General features: G+C 40.7%; 1 protein-coding gene across 2 annotated transcripts in view; it reads right to left on the reverse strand.

The window, feature by feature from the left end:
- The window catches only part of dner (delta/notch-like EGF repeat containing), a 72,579-nt gene that overhangs the window by 5,456 nt on the left and 46,934 nt on the right, over positions 1 to 20,189 (reverse strand). Inside the window, exons 5-10 of one of the 2 annotated variants that reach the window (XM_021314776.2) lie at positions 18,591 to 18,739; positions 16,003 to 16,156; positions 13,403 to 13,516; positions 7,226 to 7,459; positions 967 to 1,089; positions 773 to 886 (exon numbers count right to left, since the gene is read on the reverse strand). In XM_021314776.2, the coding sequence (XP_021170451.2) occupies positions 773 to 886; positions 967 to 1,089; positions 7,226 to 7,459; positions 13,403 to 13,516; positions 16,003 to 16,156; positions 18,591 to 18,739 (888 nt within the window). The remainder of the gene's footprint in view (positions 1 to 772; positions 887 to 966; positions 1,090 to 7,225; positions 7,460 to 13,402; positions 13,517 to 16,002; positions 16,157 to 18,590; positions 18,740 to 20,189) is intronic. The other variant, XM_021314777.2, reaches the window with a different exon arrangement.

The following is a 20,189-nucleotide window of genomic DNA, read 5'->3' on the forward strand; positions in this document are numbered from 1 at the left end:
CAGATTATCATAATCTTTTATTTCTGTCATGTGGATATTAAATCCATTTGGTGGTCATTGCTGGTTTATCCACTTTTACTTTGATCATTTGCGGTCTAACTTTGAATGTCGTGGCTCTCTTGGAGGTCATTGTGTAATCTGGTTTAATTATTTTGGGTTTATTTTAAATCTACTGTAAATTACAATAGGTATTCTTGCACAAATGCCCTTGCACAATGAATTCTGCACATACAGATGGTTTTAAAAAAATACTCACCTGTACACTGTGACTTCTCCTGCATTGTCCACATTTAAATTGTTTACTTTTGAAACACTGCTGCACCTTATACTGTAATTTAATTTTTACTGCAATCTACAAGCTGTATGCAACGAAATTTCGTTCTGTACGCACTCTGTGCATACAAAATGACAAATAAAGTTGTCTAAGTCTGTTTCCTTTAAGGTTGTTTTGTTTCGATTTTGTCATTTTATCTTTCCTTCCATCATTTTGTTTCAAGATAGATCTCAAGGTTTTTAGAGCTGAATTGCAATTTCTGTAGCCTGTCCGTTCCCTTAGATTATTTTGTTTCTTTTACCGTCAGCTTCGGTTGTTTTATGTCTATTTGTGTCCTTTCTGTTCCTCTGCGGTCTCTTTCTTTCTCCTTCTGTTCTGCATTTCATTTCGATTCTGTATCCCTGTTTCATGTACACTCTGTATCCTTCTGCCTCATCAGACCCTTCAGCGTGGGCCTCATAAGCCGATCTGTAATCCACCCAGAACACCAGCGCTTACCTACGTATCCGGGGGGACACGCACAAGAAGCATTAAGTACGCTGCTCTCACAGCGGCCTCCGTTCTGGCAGCGTATGTTCACACAGGGGTCCTTGTAGATCTCGCAGTGCCTGCCTGCAAAGACACGGGGCAAAAGCAAAAATTCATTAGGCCGTATTTGAAAGTGTTGACGTTGACGTACGGCGTGTACATACCTTCAAACTGTGGCGTGCAGACACACTCGTAGGCATTAATGAGATCCCTACAGGTGGCGTAGTTCTGGCAGGGCGCAGATAGACACTCATTGTACTCCTCCTCACAGTACAAGCCATGGTAGCCTAAAAAAAAAAGACATCAAGTTCTGTTATTGGAGTCTTGAAAAGCGTGCAATCATGCCATGTTGATGTTGTCTTCCAGAGGAGAGCGAGGGAAGGAGGGCAAAGCTGTGAAGTGCAAATTCAGTTTTTTTTTTTTAATTTTCACTTCATTCAAGGTGTTCATAAATGAATCTCGTTAGCAGCTCAAATGTGTAAAAGCAGCATGTCTCCTGTCATTTACGATTCACACCAGGAGCTTCCCAGCGCTGTCATAACACTCATTTGCTGGAGAAAACAGCTCACGGCATCACATTAACAGCCTTCATCCATGTTTCTTTTGCCTAGCAACAATTCTTTTATTCTGACCGCCATCACACCACTGATAGCTTTATAGGACCCTTACAGTATGAAAAATGTTGTTAACAGTATTCAAGCAAAGCTGTTCCACCACACTGTTGGAACAAGATTGGGATATGTATTGCTGTTTTACATGCAGTGCACTGTGTCATCCATAGGATGGCAGCTGTGTGCTGAGCCTGCAACAACTATAAAAACAGCACCCAAAATAATCATAGGCAACCACATTTTTATTTTTAATATTAAAAAGTGGGACATGAACTTTGCATACTGTCCTCATGTTTAGCCCGATTGTGTTTTTCTGTTTATGTGAAAGAAATTAAAGCTGGGAGAGAAGTGAAGTATGGGAAAAAGAGAAATAAAAAGCTAAGATACATACAGTGCTTTGCAAAATTATTTATACCTTCTAGTCTTTTTGACATTTTGTCAGAAATGTGTATTTTCAGGAGTGAATGCTGCTTGTCGGGACTTTGATGCAATCAACTGGGTTCCCTTATATAGGAAATTTTTGACCAATCTGTATAATCTGATTGAATTGGACTTTGTAAAGTGCCTTGAGATGACATGTTTCATGAATTGGTGCTATATAAATAAAATTGAATTGAACTGAATTGAATTTTTTTGGGATTTAATGGAGACCAACACAAAGCAGCACCTTATTTTGAAGTAGATTGGAAAAGCTAAACAGTTTTCAAAACTTAATTCACAAGTGATAGTTTGAAAACTGTTGCGTGAAAAAGTATTCTTCCCAACTCTTTGCTGATATTTCTAAATAAAATTCAGTGAAACCGATTGCTTTTCAAAAGTCCACGCTATTAATAAATCTGGTCTACCTGATATAGTTTAACCTCAGTGTAAATCCAGCTGTTCTGTGAAGGCCTCAGAGATTTCTTAGAGAACATTTGTGATGAAAACAGTATCATAAAAACTACGGAACACACCAAAGAGGTCGGAGATAAGGCTGTAAAGCAGGGTTAGGTTATAAAACACTGTCACAATATCTCATAGAGTAATGGTCAACCCATCAGCTGTGATTAGTGTTACACAACTGTAAACCTACTAAGACATGGCTGTCCAGCTAAGATGACAGGGCAGCCAAGGAGATCATTAGCCAGAGGTCCAAGGTGACTCTGGAGGAGCTGCAAAGATCTACACCTCAAGTTAGAGAACCTGTTGACGTCCTGCTGTCTGAAAACCTTTTCTCAGTGGAGACAGTTGTGGAAGGGGAGAAAACGGGAGCTAAACGCAGAGCAGTCCTGGAAGAAACCCTTTTGGTGGAGTTTTACCAGCTCTAAACTTACAGCTGGAGCCACAATACAACAGCTTTGATTAGACACTATTCACTTGTTGGAATGGCCTAGTCAAAGTTCAGATCTAAATCCAATTGTGAATCTGCAAAGTTGTCACAGTCCTACCCCAAAAGACCCAAAAGCTGAAAATAAATTCATACTGCAAGTCTTAGATTTTTATTCGTAAAAACATAAATGGATCCATTTATGTTTTTCCTCCTACAGCTTTACATCGGTTCATGTTGGTCTGTTACATAAAAAAAAATCCCCCAAAAGGTGTTAAGGATTTTTTTTTTTTTTTTGGTTGTAAAACGGCGAAATGAAAAATTTCAAGGTTTCCAAATTCTTTCGCACGGTACAGTAACAACCAATTTTCATGGCGTCCCCTTTCTCAGCTGCGTCCCGCTGGCCGGCTGAAGGTTCAGCACAGCCTCCTTGGGCCTCGGCTACCGTGTGTTTGAGGGATGGAGGAGACGCGGACTTAATGAGAAGCACAGACAGAGCCTCTTGAGCCTCCTCTGTGAAATGCCAGTGAAATGTCAAGTGCCTTTCCAGGACTCGGTCTGTTGTCTGCGCGCAGGCTGGCGGTTGCGGCAGCCTCCCGTGTCAGCTGGATTACACGAGCTGGAAGAACATTATCAGCGCCCCGGCAGCTCTCTCTCTCTCTCTCTCTCTCTCTGAAAACAGCCGGCGAGCATTAGCAGACCTCCACACACACGAAGACCCACAAGGCGCACTTGCATTCTCACATACCAGCTGATGTCCCCGTGAGCTGGAGAGACGACTTTACCTCATGTTGTGTGTGTTCATCGGAGACGACCGGGACGATAATTACAAACCATCAATTTCAGCAGTCTCATTAAAGACGGCCTTGATTGAACGGCAGCATCTTCCCGCTCAGCGAAGCCACGTACGCACGCACGGACACGCACACGCACACACACACATAAAGTCAGGCACCTCACCATGGCAACCAGACAAAAAGAGGATGAGAGGGAAATGAGGTGAGGTAAACAGAGGGAAGATGAAGGAGAGAAAGGACAAAGGGACAAGTGGAACAGAAAAATTAAGGAATGGGGGGAAAAACTAAATAGAAAAATGGGGGGTGAGATATCAGAGCAGTTGTAGAGAAGCAGATGCTTGCTCTGCTTATGGACTCAGAAGGATCCCACTGTGCTGAATTTAAAAGACATCATTAAAGGTTAGTGAAAGCGTAACAATTCGCCAGTTTCCTTGAAAAGCCTTTCTTCAGGAGACTGCTGAATTATGAAAGAATTACAAAAAAATAAATAAATGAATGAATGAATGAAACTCAAGGGACACCTTTAACTCTGGTGTATCATACACAACCGGTTTGTTCGGCTTTCCAGCCACAGGAACAACAAAAGGAAGCATCTGTATTTACGGCGAGAGTAAATACGAGCCAGAGAATGAAATCCTGACTGCTGTATACTCTCCACTGACAGCTTGTATAAACTGAGAACACTCAGGGCAAAAGTGTCAAATTATGTTTATAGGCCACTGAGAAAGCCATCCATCTCACCATCCCCCGGCAAGGTAATTGCAAGATGGTTGATAATGATAAGTCATCATTCCGCCCAATTTATTTGATCACACAGGCATCGGTGGCACAAATTATGCCAGCTAAAAATACCTCATCTCCGAGCCAGGCAGTAATTTCTCCTGCCGAGGCTGAGCCGCTGCTACCAACCAGCATCTCTTAATACGCCGAAGGCCTTTATCAGCTGCTTTTTAAACTATATATAGCACGACGATGGAGACCAGTTCAAGGGTTTGGAAGTTACTATGAATAAAACAGCGGATTTAAGGGAGACGGTGTAAAGCTAATTACTACTAATGTATGTGATGCCAGGTCTCAGAAAAAGGAGCTAGTAGAAATACTACATTAAAAATATCCTATACATGAAAACGAATGAGGGTGATCTAATCCTAATAGTGCTGTGTAAAACTAATTACCTCCTTATATATTTTTGCTGCTTTTGCTTTTTTTTTATCCAACTTAAATATTTCATTATTAAATGTTTTAATAATCAGACAAAGACAAGCTGAATAAATGCCAATTGGGGCATTTATGGAGATGTAAACTACATCCTGGACCTGTTTGGTCCCATGTTAAAAAGTCTTATTCTTAAATCACGTATTTACGGTGAGTAACTAGATGAAAACCGGATTCAGTTTTGCAAGCTTCACCTGATTGCTGTCGGACCTGTAGAATCAAGACATGACCTAAATAGAGAACGTGAAGTCAGCTAAAAGACATCAAACAGCAAAACATCACGAGACGCGAAGTCACGGACATCTACAAGCCCAGGAAAGAGAGAGAGAGGCTTTCTTGGGGTTTGAGCCTCCAGTGAAGCCCACTGAGAGACATTATCCACAAATGGAGAAAACATGGGAGAGTGGTGAAGCTCCCCATGAGAGCTTTACACCAAGAGTACATCAAGACTCACCCAGGAGGTCACACAAAACAGAAAATAACATTTTGAAGCTGCGCAGGCCTCAATCCACTCAGTTCAGGTTAATGATTTAACAATAAGAAAGAGACGGGGCACAAACTGCATCTATGCTAGGGTACCAAGACCAAAACCACCATTGACTGAAGATAACAGAATTGCTCTTCTGACATTTGCCAAAGAAAAAAAAACAACCTTTGGATGATCTTGAACACTTTTCAGAGAAGACTTTCCAGAAGGTCAAGTGAGCTTGTGATATGGAGCTGGGCAATGATCCAGCCGACACCAGCAAACCAAGTTCTGAATGAATTACAGAAAACAAAACGTCGGTTTCTGAGGAGCCCAGCCAGTCTTGGAAAGAAAAGTCGTATTTAATATAGCTTTAACCCTCTAATGTGGATAAATGAAAATGAAAAGAATGTTGCTGAAATTCCTCCACAGCGACTTTAAAGATTATCGATTATCAGAACAGCTTGATTACAGTTGTTGCTGACTGTGACACAGACCATTCTCACACATTGACAGGTTGGTTTCTAAAACTTTTTTCCCCATAACAAATCAAATAATTATTTGTATTCAATCTGACAAAAATTGTTTGATGAGGCTAAATATTCTGCAAGGTTTAGATACTTTTTATGAAACTCGGACAGGAGAAACAGAAAACACAAGAACCGCTAAGAGGCTTTTTTCAGCTGAGTCACAACCAGGCCTGATCGCCCTGTTTGCTGGCGGCGGACACTACGTGTTTGTCTGATTCTGGGAGAAATTCCTGCACCAACTTTCTTTTGCTTTTCTTCGTTTATTGTTGGAATCCAAATTGGGAATGGCTCAGCTTACATTTCCCTATAAGCTGAGCGGTGAAACAAGTTTCTGATGAAAGGTAGTTCAGAAACTGAATTCCTGATCCTCCATTTCACTTTCCCCTCTTAAATTGATGTCAGGTATTAGAACATAAAATAAAGCTTCAAGGCTCTTTTTTAAGCTCCAGAGAGACTGATGAACTTTTGATCAAAGTTAATCAGCTTAGATAAGATTTGAATCACTCGTTTCTTCCCTTTTTCCCTGCCACAGGACAGGATGACTTGTCTGTCGTGTTTGTTTTACCTCGTTTTAGGAGACCTTGGTTTAATTAGAAAAAAAGTCTTGATTGAAGGGTGATGAGTTTAATCGTGCTAAATAAACAGATTTAGCTTAAAATCTGCAAAGATTATTCACGGAGGAGAAAAGGTTCAGCTCTCAGGCAGTTTTAGAAAGATCATAAAGATTAGGAGAACGATTTGCGTAGATTAAAGTAGTGTGGGTACTTGGGGACAACGATTTTAGGGTTTCTGCACAGTATCCCAGGACAGCTTTAAAATGCTTATTCTGTTAGTTTCTGAATATTTTTAGTTTCTGAGATTTTTAGAGCAGATCTGAGTAGAATGACTGACAGCCTTTCATTAAATCCTTCATCCCAGGTTCAAACTTGGTGGTAAAAATCCTGCTGCTCTGATTGCCTTTATTTGTATTTTACAGTTGCCGGCTTACGGAAGAACTGATTGAATATTTTGGAGGAAGGTTTTTATTGAAAAGTGAAAACACATGTGGTTTAGCTGGAGATGAAACAACAGTTTGCCTCCAAACTGCGGTTACATAGAATCACATATAGAGCTGCGGTCTCATACTGTCTCCAACCGTTGTTCACACTGCAGCTTAAGAATAAAACTTATATTTGGTTGTTCAAAAATGTCTCATATTTCAGAGTCAATAGAGAACAGATTAGTTGGGCAAAGTGTTGTTGTGATCCTTAACAGAATTTAGTTTCAACTCAAAAGAATTAAAACATTTTTCATGCACTGGTATCACAAACCAAGCACCCTATCAGATGTTAGGGTTTTTCACAGATAAGATTAAATCTGCTCATTTTAGTTGTTTCAGTCAGGATCTTTATTAATCAGCCCAAACAGTGTCCCCTCTAACGATCCTTACAGGGCAATAATATCACCTTTAGCACCAGAGGGCATCAGGAAGCTGAAACCCATCATCTCTGCAGCTTACCTGGAACACACAGACACCTGTAGCTGTTGCCCACACTGCGGCAGACTCCGTGGGCGCAGGGGTTCAGGGTGCAGAAGTCCACCAGCTGGGCACACGTGGGGCCGGTGAAGCCCGCTGTGCAGCTGCAGCCAAATCCCAGGGGTCCGGGGCCCTGGGCGTAGCACGTCCCGTTATTATGACAGGGGCTGGAGGCACACGGGTCCACCTTCTGCTCACATGTAGCGCCTTGGTAGCCTATGAGACGTTAGACGGGGTGAAAGGAAGTCAAAAGTGGTTCCTTGGTGTGCACAGCTCAGAGATTGCGGAAATCCCGTCCGAAATGAAGGAGTGATGTGAATATGTGCCAGGGCAGACTAGAAAACCGAGCTGCGCATGCAGAACGATTGTTTTGTCTGTTCAGTATGAGGAGTTTCTGTAGACACGGTACTGTGCAAATGTTCCTCTATTTGGATATGGGCTGCTATTCATGTCTCTTCATTATTTATGCTCGTGCCCTGTCAGGTAATTGCACCTGACAGGGCACGCTTAGAGACGCATCATCATTTAGTTGATGACAAGTCTCCAGATGGGAGCTCTTTGGGAATCATCTTGTGGGCGCTAAAATACTTGTTTATGCCTGTCAAACTGGGCCTTCATTGGTAGTTTACAATTGACTGTGGATTATTATATTCTTATTGTAATAAAATAAAAAAAAAGATCCCATTTAAATTCGACTGTGTTGTATGGCATTAAACTGCTGTCATAATACTTTTCTACACATAACACAAGGGACTGAGCTATAAAAAAGTGAACAGTTAGGATGAAAGCTCCATCTTTGTCAAAATTTGCAAAGCTCATTATTTCTGCTTTGCATTGTTTTACGTTTGGTTTTAGACATTTTGTTACACTCCTCTTTAGAAATTAACTTCAGTTATGTCGCTGCTAAACGTGGAATCTCAACAACAAATGCTTTCATTCATTTGCGATCCTCTACACCTAATCAACAACTCAAATTTTCTTTTATTGTCCGTAGTCTTTGCTGCCCGTTAGAAAGAGTTTTGGGGGCGTGCGTCTGTTAGAAAGTGTCTCTCCTCTCAAGACCCTTTCTCTCATTTCCTAAAAAAATCTGGATTCCTCTTCTCTATCATCTGAGTCTCTGCTTCTAAAATTAACCTCTCCCCCTCATCTGTTTTCACCTCTCTTTCAGGAGCTGCCATTGTCGTGCGGAGAGGATAGTGCATATGCGGTGTGATGTATTGTGTGTGTGGGTCCTCTGATTTACAGAAACGCAGCAGTAAATCCCCTGCGCTGACTGCGGAGAGCGTGCTCCATTGAACTAATGAAGAGATCTCTCACAAGCATCCATTGATCCGCAGCACAATATTTCACTTTGTGTAGAGAACGTTTATCATTTAGCAGCAGGACATGATGAATGTGCAGCAGCTCTTCTTTTTTTTTTTTTTTTACTCTCACGATCGCTGGCAAGATTTTATAGCTTAAATTATCCCCCTGTGTTTGTTAATGTGCTGCTAAATTAATGAATTGCTAGTTTTTCCATCAGGGTTTCTGTTCCCTAGGTTTGCTTTTAACATCTCTGCCTTGTCACTGAACTTCAGCTAATTTGGCAAAGACGGAAAATTGCCTTTTCGTTCTTCTCAGCTCGACGCGCGCGCACACACACACACACACACACACACACACACACACAGACTCCCAGTAAACAGAAGGAAGCCTATTTATTGTTGCTTCTGGCTGTAAAACCTGCCACAGAGTTAGGTTTTAAATTTAGCCATGCAGTTTGCTCTGTTTCTAAACTAGAGCCAAATGAAAGACACAATATTCACAGTTTCATACTAAAAATGGCTTATAAAGATGTTGTAGCGAGTACTTGCTTTTAAATGGGTGCATTTAAATGACAATTTAAATGGTTTGACTCAATATTTAACTCGGGGTCTGGGTATAAGGGCTGAAAAATAGACAAAGGGCTGTATTAATAAAACGGTTTGCTGTTCTTTCTGCAGACGTTGTCAGTTCAGGAGAAACATCTAAACATCCCAAGCTGTGTTTGAAAATCTACATTCATTCGTTAAATCTACCGCATCCTCCCAGAGCAGCATTTCTGGCTTTGTGTCAGAGACATAAAAGAGGAAAGAGTGCATTACTGTAACATGTCCAAACTGTCCCACATTATTTGTTTAACTAGAGTTTGTAAAAGTAGAAGAAAACGTGACCCGCATCATGAATAATCCAAATACACAGCCCGAAAGTACGGTGCTGTCCATGGTACTTAAGCTGGAGCCAATTTGTGTCTCGTGCTGAAGTTACATTTTTCACTTTATTCTTCAGTTGATAACCTATAACTCTAGACGTCGTTTGTAGAGACTTAAGACCCCAACTACTGCTTGTTGAAGTACGCAAACCAGGCTAGCAAGCCAGTTAAAGCATAGGGGGTGGGAGGGGGTGGGGGGGGGGGGGGCTCAATTCCCTTTACCCTAACGCTGTCTGACTACCACTTTACAGCTTATAACAATTCAAGCATCCTTCTTTTTCTGGCTTTTCCCTTTCAGGGGTCGCCAAAGTGAGTCACTGCTCTAGTCAGATGAGACCAACACTAACATTACATGTACAAACATGACAAGGCAAATCTGAAGGAAAATCTGTTAAAGGCAACAAAAGTTACAGGGGTAAAGGTTTGCCAACCAGAACTGCAATTGATTGGTTCAGATCAGTGGTCTCAAAGTCAAATCCTGGAGGGCAAGTGTTAAGCAACTTTTAAATGTGTCCTTTGGCCTACACACCTGAATACAATGAGAGGATATTGGTGTTGAGTGTGTTGAAACAGAGACGTGTCTAAAAGTCGCAGGACAACGTCCCTCGAGAACTGGAGTTTGAGACGGCTGCTTTAGATCAAAGTATATCATGAGTTAGAATTGCCCTGTCAAAGTCCAGACCTAAGTCCAATTAATAGTCTGTGGCAAAAGTTGAAAATTGTTGTAAATGTCAAAACATTTTGTCATTTCCTTCCTCTTTTAAACTGGATTGTACTTTGTGTTTGTCCATCATTTAAGATTCCAATAAAATACATTGGAGTCTGTGTTTGTAACTAGCTTTGTTTTTTGTTAGATACTTAGATGTATAGATACTTTTGCAAAACTTTGTTTCTCCCCTTGAGATTTTAAGCTTTTTTTGCATTTAAATGATCCAGGTCAGAGTTACTAATGTAAATCACAAGAAAGTCTAAAAAAAAAAATGGTTAAGTAGTGGATTAAAAAACAGAAAGTGTCTCTTTGGATATAGAACAACGTAGAAATGTATTAGTAACAATAATATTTAACCTTTGTCGAAAAAACAGGGCAACATATTAAAATGAGGCCTCAATAATTTTTTTATCATAGTTTGCGAAAAACAGATATTTTCTGAACAAGTGTGCTAAACCTTTTCTTAGCCATGACAGTAGTAATTTTGGTTGGTGTCTTCTCAGTGTTTACTTGACAGGGGTTATGAAAATTTCTTGTTTGCTTATTGTAAAAAAGACACAGCCAAAAAAAAAAAAAGAAGAAGAAAATAAAAATGAAAATACGATCGCCGCAGGGCGATTCCACTGCGGGAGATAAAAATGCAGCTCCTGCTGGCATCACTGCCAAAGTGATCACAGAGCTGATGCATCTCTGATGACAGCTATTATGGAGTTGTCATGGCTTTATTGCTCGTGTGTGTGTGTGTGTGTGTGTGTGTGTGTGTGTGTGTGTGTGTGTGTGTGTGTGTGTGTGTGTGTGTGTGTGTGTGTGTGTGTGTGTGTGTGTGTGTGTGTGTGTGTGTGCAGAAACACTGAAGCATAATTTGGAGGTGATTCACATTCATGGAGGCAGAACACTCAGCTTGGCACCGATGGAAAACATTTCAACATTCATTTGTCGGGTCGAATGTGCATGTATTTATTCACCAGTAGAGGACAAAACTATTAAATTCTCTTGGACTGCATCATCTTTTTTTTTTTTTACTAATCTACCAATCTAATCTTCTAAAGCTCACACTACACATGATCTATAACTTGCAGAGACTACAGTGCAGTACAGTGAAAAAGTATTCACCCCCTTGGCATTCTTCATGTTCTGTTGCTTCGCTAAAACTGATTGAGAGTTTGCACCATTTCATTGACAAAACATGCCTCCAAATTCGAAGATGTGTTGTTGTTGTTTTTTAATATAACAAAAAAAAAACACTTCAGTGAAACTTCTCTATGAGCTCGCCACATCTTGCCACTGGGGTTTGTGCAAAAACTGCTCCTGCTCCAACATGTTAGATGGTTTTCACATGTGAACATTATTTGTTTAACTATTATTTGAGCTTCAAGTCTAACCACAGATTCTCAATTGTATTGAGGTCTGGACTTTGACCAGGCCATCCCAACAGATTTAAAGGTTTCCTCTTAAACTAGTCAAGTGTTGCTCTATCAGTATGCTTTTGATCATTGTCCTGCTGGAAGTTGAACCTCCGTCCCAGTCTCAGATTACAGGCAGACAGACGGGTTTTGCTTAATATTTTCCTTGTATTTAACACCATCCATTTTTCCCTCAACCTGGACTAGGTTCCCAGTCTCTGCTGCTGAAAAAAACACCACCATGTTTCACTGTGGGGATGGTGTTGTTGGAGTGATGGGATGTGCTGTGTTTGCGCCAGACATAGGGTTTTCCTTGGAGGCCAAAAAGTTACATTTTAGTCTCATCTGACCAGAGCGCTTCTTCCATATATTTAGAGAGTCACCCTCATGCCTTTGGCAGATTAAAATCATGCCTTTTTATTTTTAACACTGTTTTTTTTTTTCTGGCCCCTCATCCATAAAGCCAAACTCTATCGAGTGCACAGATGATTGTGGTCCCATGGAAAATTACTCCAGTCTCTGCTGTGGAGCTCTGCACCTCCTCTAGGGTAACCTTTGGTCTCTGTGCTGCCTCTCTGATTAATGCCCTCCCTGCCCAGTCTGTGAGTTCTGGTGGGTGGTCCTCTCTTGGCAGGTTTGTCGTGGTACCACGAGCTTTCCATTTGAAGATGGTGGGTCTGATGAAGCTCCGGGGAATCATCAAAGATTTGGGTATTTCTTTATAGCCCTGACTTCTTAAAACTTCCCTGACTTGTTTGGAGAGCTCCTCGGTATCTACATGGTGTGATGCCTTCTGCTTAGCAGTGCCTTAGCCTCTAGTGCCTTTCAGGAAAAGTGTGTTGATACCGACACATCATGTAACATCATTGTAGATTGCACACAGGTGGACTTTATTTAACCGATTTTGTGACTTTTTAAAGTAATTGGTTGCACCAGAACTTTTTAGGGGCTAAAAAGTTCTGGTGAACTAAAAAGTTCACATTTGCACATGACAATTTTTCAAGGTTTTTTATTCTTCTTTCTTCCTCAACTTAAACTACTTTGTGCAGCTCCATCGTGTAAAATTAGGTTAAGAACATAGAAAACACAGCTTGGAATGAAACAAAATAAGTAAAAAGCCAAAGGGAGGTGAATACTTCTGCAAGGCACTGTAGCTGATAAAGACTAAATTCACAAACAGTGGATCATAGATTCCCTTCATCATTGGGGACATTGGTATTTGGCCGCTTTAGTCTAATAATACCTCCAGGTGTTCCAATTAAACTGGCCAATACTGAACTGACTGGTGTTTTTTTTTTAAGTGGGACAACTAAAAGAACTTGCCCAACTCTGGTAGTTTTCCACTCCTGCTGTTGCTTATTTATGTGCCCACTTTCATTGTTGTCTGCTGCATTTTAATGCGAACACAGTCACGTGCACATGACTTAAATTAACTGCAAACCCATGTGCTCCAGTTGGGAGGGGGGAAAAATGCAAAAGTTTTGCGGTCACACATTTCCCCAGAGTGGCTGATGCAGGTCGCTCAGCCTATGAAGACTAATTAGAGAGGAGGAGGAAAGTTTAAATTAAGCATCAGAATGGCACAGATACTTTTAAACATGCAGCAGACACTCAACGTGGCAAAAATACAGCTGCTATTTTAAAATGCACAAACGTATCTAAAGGTCTTTGCTTCCACTTCTTCGCACAGCTGTTAAAAAAAAAGGTTCATATCTAGGCACACAAACCGCATATTCCTGGCAGAGAATCCCATGCTTCCTGGTTTATTTACAACAGACCCACACCAAACATCGGCTGCAGAATAATTGGCTTGTTACCTTCGGGACAGTAGCACCTGGGTCCTGCCAAGCTGCTGAAGCAGGTGGCTCCATTCTTACAAGGCTGGGAGAGACAGTGGTCAACCAGCATCTGGCAGCGCTCGCCTTCATAACCTGGTAAACACATGGCGTCTCTTAAGACTGTTTGGTGTCTTTAAACAATAAAACAAAAAAAGAGAACTGACATGAGCCTATTTTGGTTGGTTGTGGGGATGCAAAGGTTGCTCAGAGGGTCCAGTGTTTGTCTGGAGTGATTTGATGATTTGGCACACAAAAAAGTCCAGTTTCTGCTGCTATAGGCTGCTTATTATTATTATTATTATTATTATTATTATTATTATTATTATTATTATTATTATTATTATTATCTGTTTGTTGGTTGTTTTTTGTTGTTTTTAGGTCTGTGAGCATACCTTTGTAAAGGCGCTAACCCACATAATTTGGGCAGAATTTGCCTCGACTTGTGACTGGCTGGTCAGAAACTCAAAATTCATTGTGTGTCATCTCAGTCAAAACAGCATACACCGTATCTAGGTAGTTATGCTAACACCCGCCAGTGTGAAAGTTAGTTACTCTGTGGCAAGAAGACTAAAGGTTGGCTATTTTCATTATTAGTAAAGTGTTTAAAATCCAGCCAGGTGAAGCTCAAAGGTTGTCTGAAAGAAGCATTTCCCCCCCCCCCACAGGGAAACATGTCAGCTGAACCTTCATGACCACCATGGCTATCACCTACTTTTCACTAAACTTCAAAGGGTGCTGATCATTATGCTCTTTTGCACTTTGCAGTTCTGCTTATTTCATACCAGCTTTAAGCGGGTACAAAAAGGAGTCGTATTGGGCGTGAACTCATTTCCGTTTTGGGGATGTTTCCTTGAATTACTGAAGGAAGGATTTGACCCAGAGTTGACCTCAGCAGATTGCAAGAAAGCTGGACGTGTTGCACCAAAGTTGCTCTCAATTAGTCTTCTGAGCTTTTGAAATCTGTCTGTTGGGGAACCTGCTGCATTTTGGAAATGTTGGCAGAGTCAGAGTTAAGGCCTGATTTCTCTAGGAATAACCATAGAAGGTGCTGTTTAAAGTTATCAGTGCTAATCGCTGCTAAAATTATTTGCTAAAACCAAGTAAAAATGTCACTTCCCTTTGTTCTACGTTCTTGTTTTACTCAAGCTGCTCTCTCAAACAAATGCTGCAACATCACCTCTGCTTGTAAAATAACCCTTCACACTAAAAGGCTAAAAACATATTTGAATACTACAATGTATGGGTCTTAAAGAGAAATGGGCATCAGCTGAACCCAGTCATAGCACGACAAAGCTTTATATAAACCAGATTTATGATATCCATCACAAAACGCTGATTGGCGTGTCTTGAGCCTCTGTTATAGAAGTCGTTGTTTTCCTTGGGAAGTGAGATAGATGACTGCTAAATGCGGTGAACCAAGTATAAATAATCACAAGAGGTTAAAAAGAAGATAAAATGAGATTTTTTTCTTTTTTGTTCCCATAAATGTCTGCAGTTAATTTTTTCTATTAAGTAACCAACGCGTGAGATTTGCCTTCAGTCACACCAGTTATTGCTGAAATGGCTGAAAGAATGAACTCTAGCTTACTTCATGACACTTTGCAATAATTTGCAGGCAGGAATATAAATAGATATTTAAAAGTCCTCTTTTGGCTCATTGCAGCAACCACCCTTACCTATGAAGATATTCTTAATTATTCAGTTCATACAACTATTTGCTTACAGCCTTGATTGTTCATCCACTGTCCAAACCTTATCCTTGTTATAGCTTAAGCTCAATAGTATTTTATTCTCCAGTTTATTTTCCCTAATCTTGGTCTGGGAACTAGAAAATCTAGGGTTGAATTGAAAATGCAAAGAAAAAGAAAAAAGAAAAAAAAGTTTGAACATTTGAAAGGTTAGGAAACTAAAATAAAGTTAGGAAACTTTATTTTACACTGGAAGACAAAAACGAGTGATTTAGCAATTTAACATTGCTGATTGGTTTTCAGAATTGTCCTGAAAATGAAATTGGACTCCGGTGCTAGCTATTGAAAAAGCTTGTAGAAATAGACATTGTCGAGGCTTCTTTCCAATGTAAACAATCTTAATTTGTTCAGCCCAGCATCCTGTTCTTTTTTATCTTATGTAACACATTGAGAGAGAATTATATTTTACCTGCTGTTGCATTGAAGAACATTATAAATCTTTGTCTGAATGTTTTCTAATGAGCCACAATTAAACGTAAATACATCTTTGTGCTGTCAGTAAAGTATCTTGCACCTCTGAAATCAGCAGATCCCGCTGCACACACCCTGAATCACCCTAGAACATTTTTATTGATGCATCTTGAGATTACCAAACGCTCTGGGCATATTTCGTCAATTTTTCAAACTTGTTAGCACATTGTGCGATCACCAATGATTCTGTTTTGAAGTCCACCCAAATTCCCCCACGAAAATATCTATCAGGACGAAAAGTTCACCACCTTCTCTGATTTCTGAAGCCAAATTCAGAGACCGAGAAACCACAGTCTCAGACCTGAGGGAAAAAAAAAACTGCTAAACTCATGTGAAATGCATGAAGGTGTTCAAACAAACCTGGCTGGCAGGTACACGTGAAGTTTTGTCCCTCGCCACCTTGTCTAACGTCAGCGCAGGTGCCGTTGTTCCGGCAAGGCCGGTGGTGGCAGGCGTCGAGCTCTTCACAGAAAATCCCCGTGTAGCCGTCTTCACACTCGCAGAAGAAGGTGCTCTGCAGGCGGCAGCCACGCGGCGTTTTAATGAGTTAAAGTGCAGCAACGACAGAGAAGAAAAGAACACAGCAAAGTGAATTCATGAGTTTGAAGACTGTAAAATGATTCAGTGACAAAAAAAAAAAAAACACTTCAGAAGCTGGAAAGCAGTCTGACTTTCTCAACTGAGGTGGGTGTTACAGTGAAAAAGCAGATAAAAAAAAAAAAGAGTGAATCTGTTACGAGATGACAGCACCGGTGCAGCAGCAATGTAAGCTTCAGGGGGGTTCTTGCTTCTTTAAGGGAGGTAAACTTATCAGTAAACTTTCCAGAGCACTTAAATTAATTCACATTTTGTCGTATTATAACCCGCAGCCCCGCCTGCGTTTTATTGGTGTTTGATGTGGCTAACCGACGCAAGATGGCTCACAACTGTGAAGTGAAAAGAAAAGGGCACGTATATATTTTTGAAATGTCTCTTTAGAAATTACTTTAAAAAAGTTTTTGCATACAATTTCTATTTGGTATTTATGCCTAAATAAGGTTGTCATGATACTAAGAAAAATACTTGAGACTCAATATCCATTTTTGATACTGAGACAGCATTTATTTATTTTTTGAAGGACTTTTTAGGCATCGACTACATCGAGATATTGATTATTTTTGCCATCCCTCGGTCTAAGCTCCCTGCAACCACAAGTATTTTGAAGTATGTCTGTATCAGCTCTGATTTTTTTTCAAAATCAGATAAGAGAGCAGACATTTTCAAATAATATCATTGCCAATGGGATTCAGATCTGGACTTTGATTTGTCCAGGGTCTCCAACTCCACTTCTCGAGAACTCATGTCTTACGTCATCCTGTTACGCAGAAGCCTGGAAAATAACCATTCATGTTCTTCAAGTGAGTTGAAACAGGGATGTGTCTAAACCTTGCAGGACAGTTGTTCTCGAGGACTGGCCACGGTTTTTCTGGCACACGAACATGCTTTGATGGAAGCCTTTCCATTGTGGTTGTATAGAAAGAGCCCGTGTCCTGCTGTCTCAGTCTTAACTTCCAGCCACTTACAGGTTTTCTTCAGTGACCGTCCTGCATTTAGATCCATTCACCTCCCTATCAACTCTGACCATCTTCCTTGTCCCTGCTGAAGAAAAGTATCCCCACAGCATTACGCTGCCACCATCATGTTTCAAGGAGAGGATGCTGGAGTCAGGGTGATGTGGAGGGGTAGATTTCAGCTACACATAGCAGGTAGGCTAAAAAAAGTTTTGATCTGACTAAAAGCACCTTCTTCCACCTCCTTGTTGTCTCTACTTGGCTTGAGGCAAATTGTAATCTTGACTTTTGGCAGTCTCCCTCGACAGCCAGATGCATGGAGCGCATAACATCAAACTAATACAGCTAATGGATTAAAAGCTTGAGATGATGATTTATAACCTAATATTGGTTTAAACTTCTCTCTGACATGTATGCTGTGTTCCCTGGTCTTCATGGTGCTGTTTATTCTCTAATGTTCTCTACCAAAATCCCTGAGACCTTCACAGAACAAATGGATTCACACTCAGATTAAGTACCACAAAGTTGGACTCCATGTACGTTTTAGGTGACTTCTAAAAATAACTGGTTGCACTCGATTGGCACAGGATGTATCAGTACTTTCGCAAGGGCCTGTATTCTTACTGCTATGTGTGTAAATTATAAATGATTGCCATCCTTTTGAATAAAAAATGTTTCCACCAGCACTCCTGGGATTGGTTCAGTCAGTATTCACCATCGGTCCAAAAGATGAAAATGCAACAGGACTGAGCAAAATAAAACATTTTGTTCTGTTTCATCTTGAGTAAAAACTAAAAGATGTTGGCAAATACTAATATCATTTTACAGCTTTGGATGTGGTAGTCAGCTGTAGAGTTAAACTATTCTTAAAAAATCTTGGCACATACTGTATCAAAAATATTTAATATATTTTTCAGACATGCTTTTTTTTAATCACTGCATATCTTTACAAGCGCTTGGGTCCTACAGCACTTATTATTCAAGCCAAGTTGGTGATTAAGCAGAATTCCTTTCCTCTAGCTTGCATTTTTTACAATGCAACATGGAAATACGGGCATCCTCATATAAACTTGCTTTGCTTACTAAGGGAGATCAATGACAAACACTTGGCAAATTCCCTAAATGCTGAGTAAACTTGTTTCAGTGTTTACTTCATGGTCAGTCCATTGACTACTACAATCGCTTGAGCCATCCACAGCGGAGGGCTTCCCAGGTATTTCGTTAAAATACTACGAACAGTGAGAACGTGGTGTGCTTCAACTCATCCACCAAGAGCAGGGAGAACAGGCTGCTGAGAGAACAGAGTGATTCTCTTCATGAGACGTAACAAAATTATCAGCCCAGGGAATGAGCACTTCGACCGGACCGGCGACCGTTGCGATTTCTGGGAATTCTCACCTCAGAGGGCTGCGTGACGCATTTTCCTTTCCCCGAACACTGAGGGTCACTGAAGCTGCTGCCGGGCTCCACGCAGCTGCTGGCCTTCACCGTTAGGTTGAGACGCAGGGTGACCTCCGGAGCCGTGGGAGCTCCAACCCGGATCACACCTGGACCACACAGGGGGGGGAAAATGGGCTTTATTCGCATGCTGTCACGTTACAGTCGTAAACTGTGATGTTTTTTGTCAGGATTTTGAATGACAGAAAAGTTGTGTATAGTGGTAAAGTGGAAGGAAAATGCTAGATTCTTTTTACCCTTCCTTAACAATATTACTCTGATACCCTAACATAAAATCTAGAATGGTCTTTGACTAGGCCAATCTAAAGAGCATGCATTTTTTTTTTAATCTAGAGTTGTTCATCGCAATCTCAGTTTATGCAACACTGGAATAGCAAAGGGGTGCAAAATTATAATGTATTCCTAATGTGCCGTATTCATTCGCTGCCTAGCCATAAAACATATATTCGGCCAGCTGGATGGATCTGAGCTTCTACTAATGCCCACACATGATGATTATTTGTACTGGCTGAGAAACTAAAGCTAGAGGAGAGTGGTGGGAACACAGTGTAATGGTAAAATAAAATAAAATAAAACTCAGACAAATGAGGGTTAGTTCTAATGTAAATCGTCATTGCAATTTTCAGCCATGGTAAAAAAAAATTAAATATGTCCTATAATTCAGCTAGCCTTATCTAAGCTATTTGATTGTAGCTCTGTGTGACTAAGATTGTTGTTGTGCAGGAAGGTGAGCCACTGCACGACTGTCCGGTGGTCAAGCTTCACTCTTCTCCCCATAAACTCATACCAGCTTCACAGTAATCTTATTTATGACAAGCATTCCTACAGCATAATGAACACAATGAGTATCCCTGACCTCTATCTACTCATTAGGTGACTTCTGAAGTTTACTTGTTGAGCTTGATTTTATTTATGGGGCAACAGAGCATTAGTAGCTGCATACAAATGAAACACTTTTCTGATCTTCATTTGCATAAAATTGTGCAACTCATGTATCCTTTCTTTTCCACTGCACTGTGACCGTCTGAAATTTTTTTATATTTTTTTTGCTTTCTAGCCATAGGGGCGTATTTTATCCCACTTGGCTGTCCTTTTAGCACATTAGGAACATAACCTATCATGACAAAGATCGTGTTCCCTTTACACTTTTACAGACGGGCTACAGTTGCCATCAAAAGATGAGCGGATGCAGACAGATCTTTGCAATGTTCTTCTGCGATGCATCTTTCTCTCTTTCTCTCTCTGTCTCTCTCTCTCTCTCTTGATCTATAAACTTCAAACATCTCTTTGATTGTGTGCTCAATCAAAGCTGACAGCTTCACCGCTGCTGGGATAAAAATAGCTCCATAGTAAATATCAGGTGCTGCTTTATAGAATCAGACCTGAGCCAATGAACTGGAAGTCCACCGCTGATGGAAGCAGTGACGTCAGCTCGCCTGACCAATGGGAACGCTGACAGCTCTGTGCTCTGTGCCCGCTCCTCTGTCATCCGCTGACTTAATGATCATTAACCGTAATGACAATGAAAGTTGGACCTGC

The sequence above is a fragment of the Fundulus heteroclitus genome, chromosome 18 (genome assembly GCF_011125445.2).
Source record: "Fundulus heteroclitus isolate FHET01 chromosome 18, MU-UCD_Fhet_4.1, whole genome shotgun sequence".
NCBI classification, from domain to species: domain Eukaryota; kingdom Metazoa; phylum Chordata; class Actinopteri; order Cyprinodontiformes; family Fundulidae; genus Fundulus; species Fundulus heteroclitus.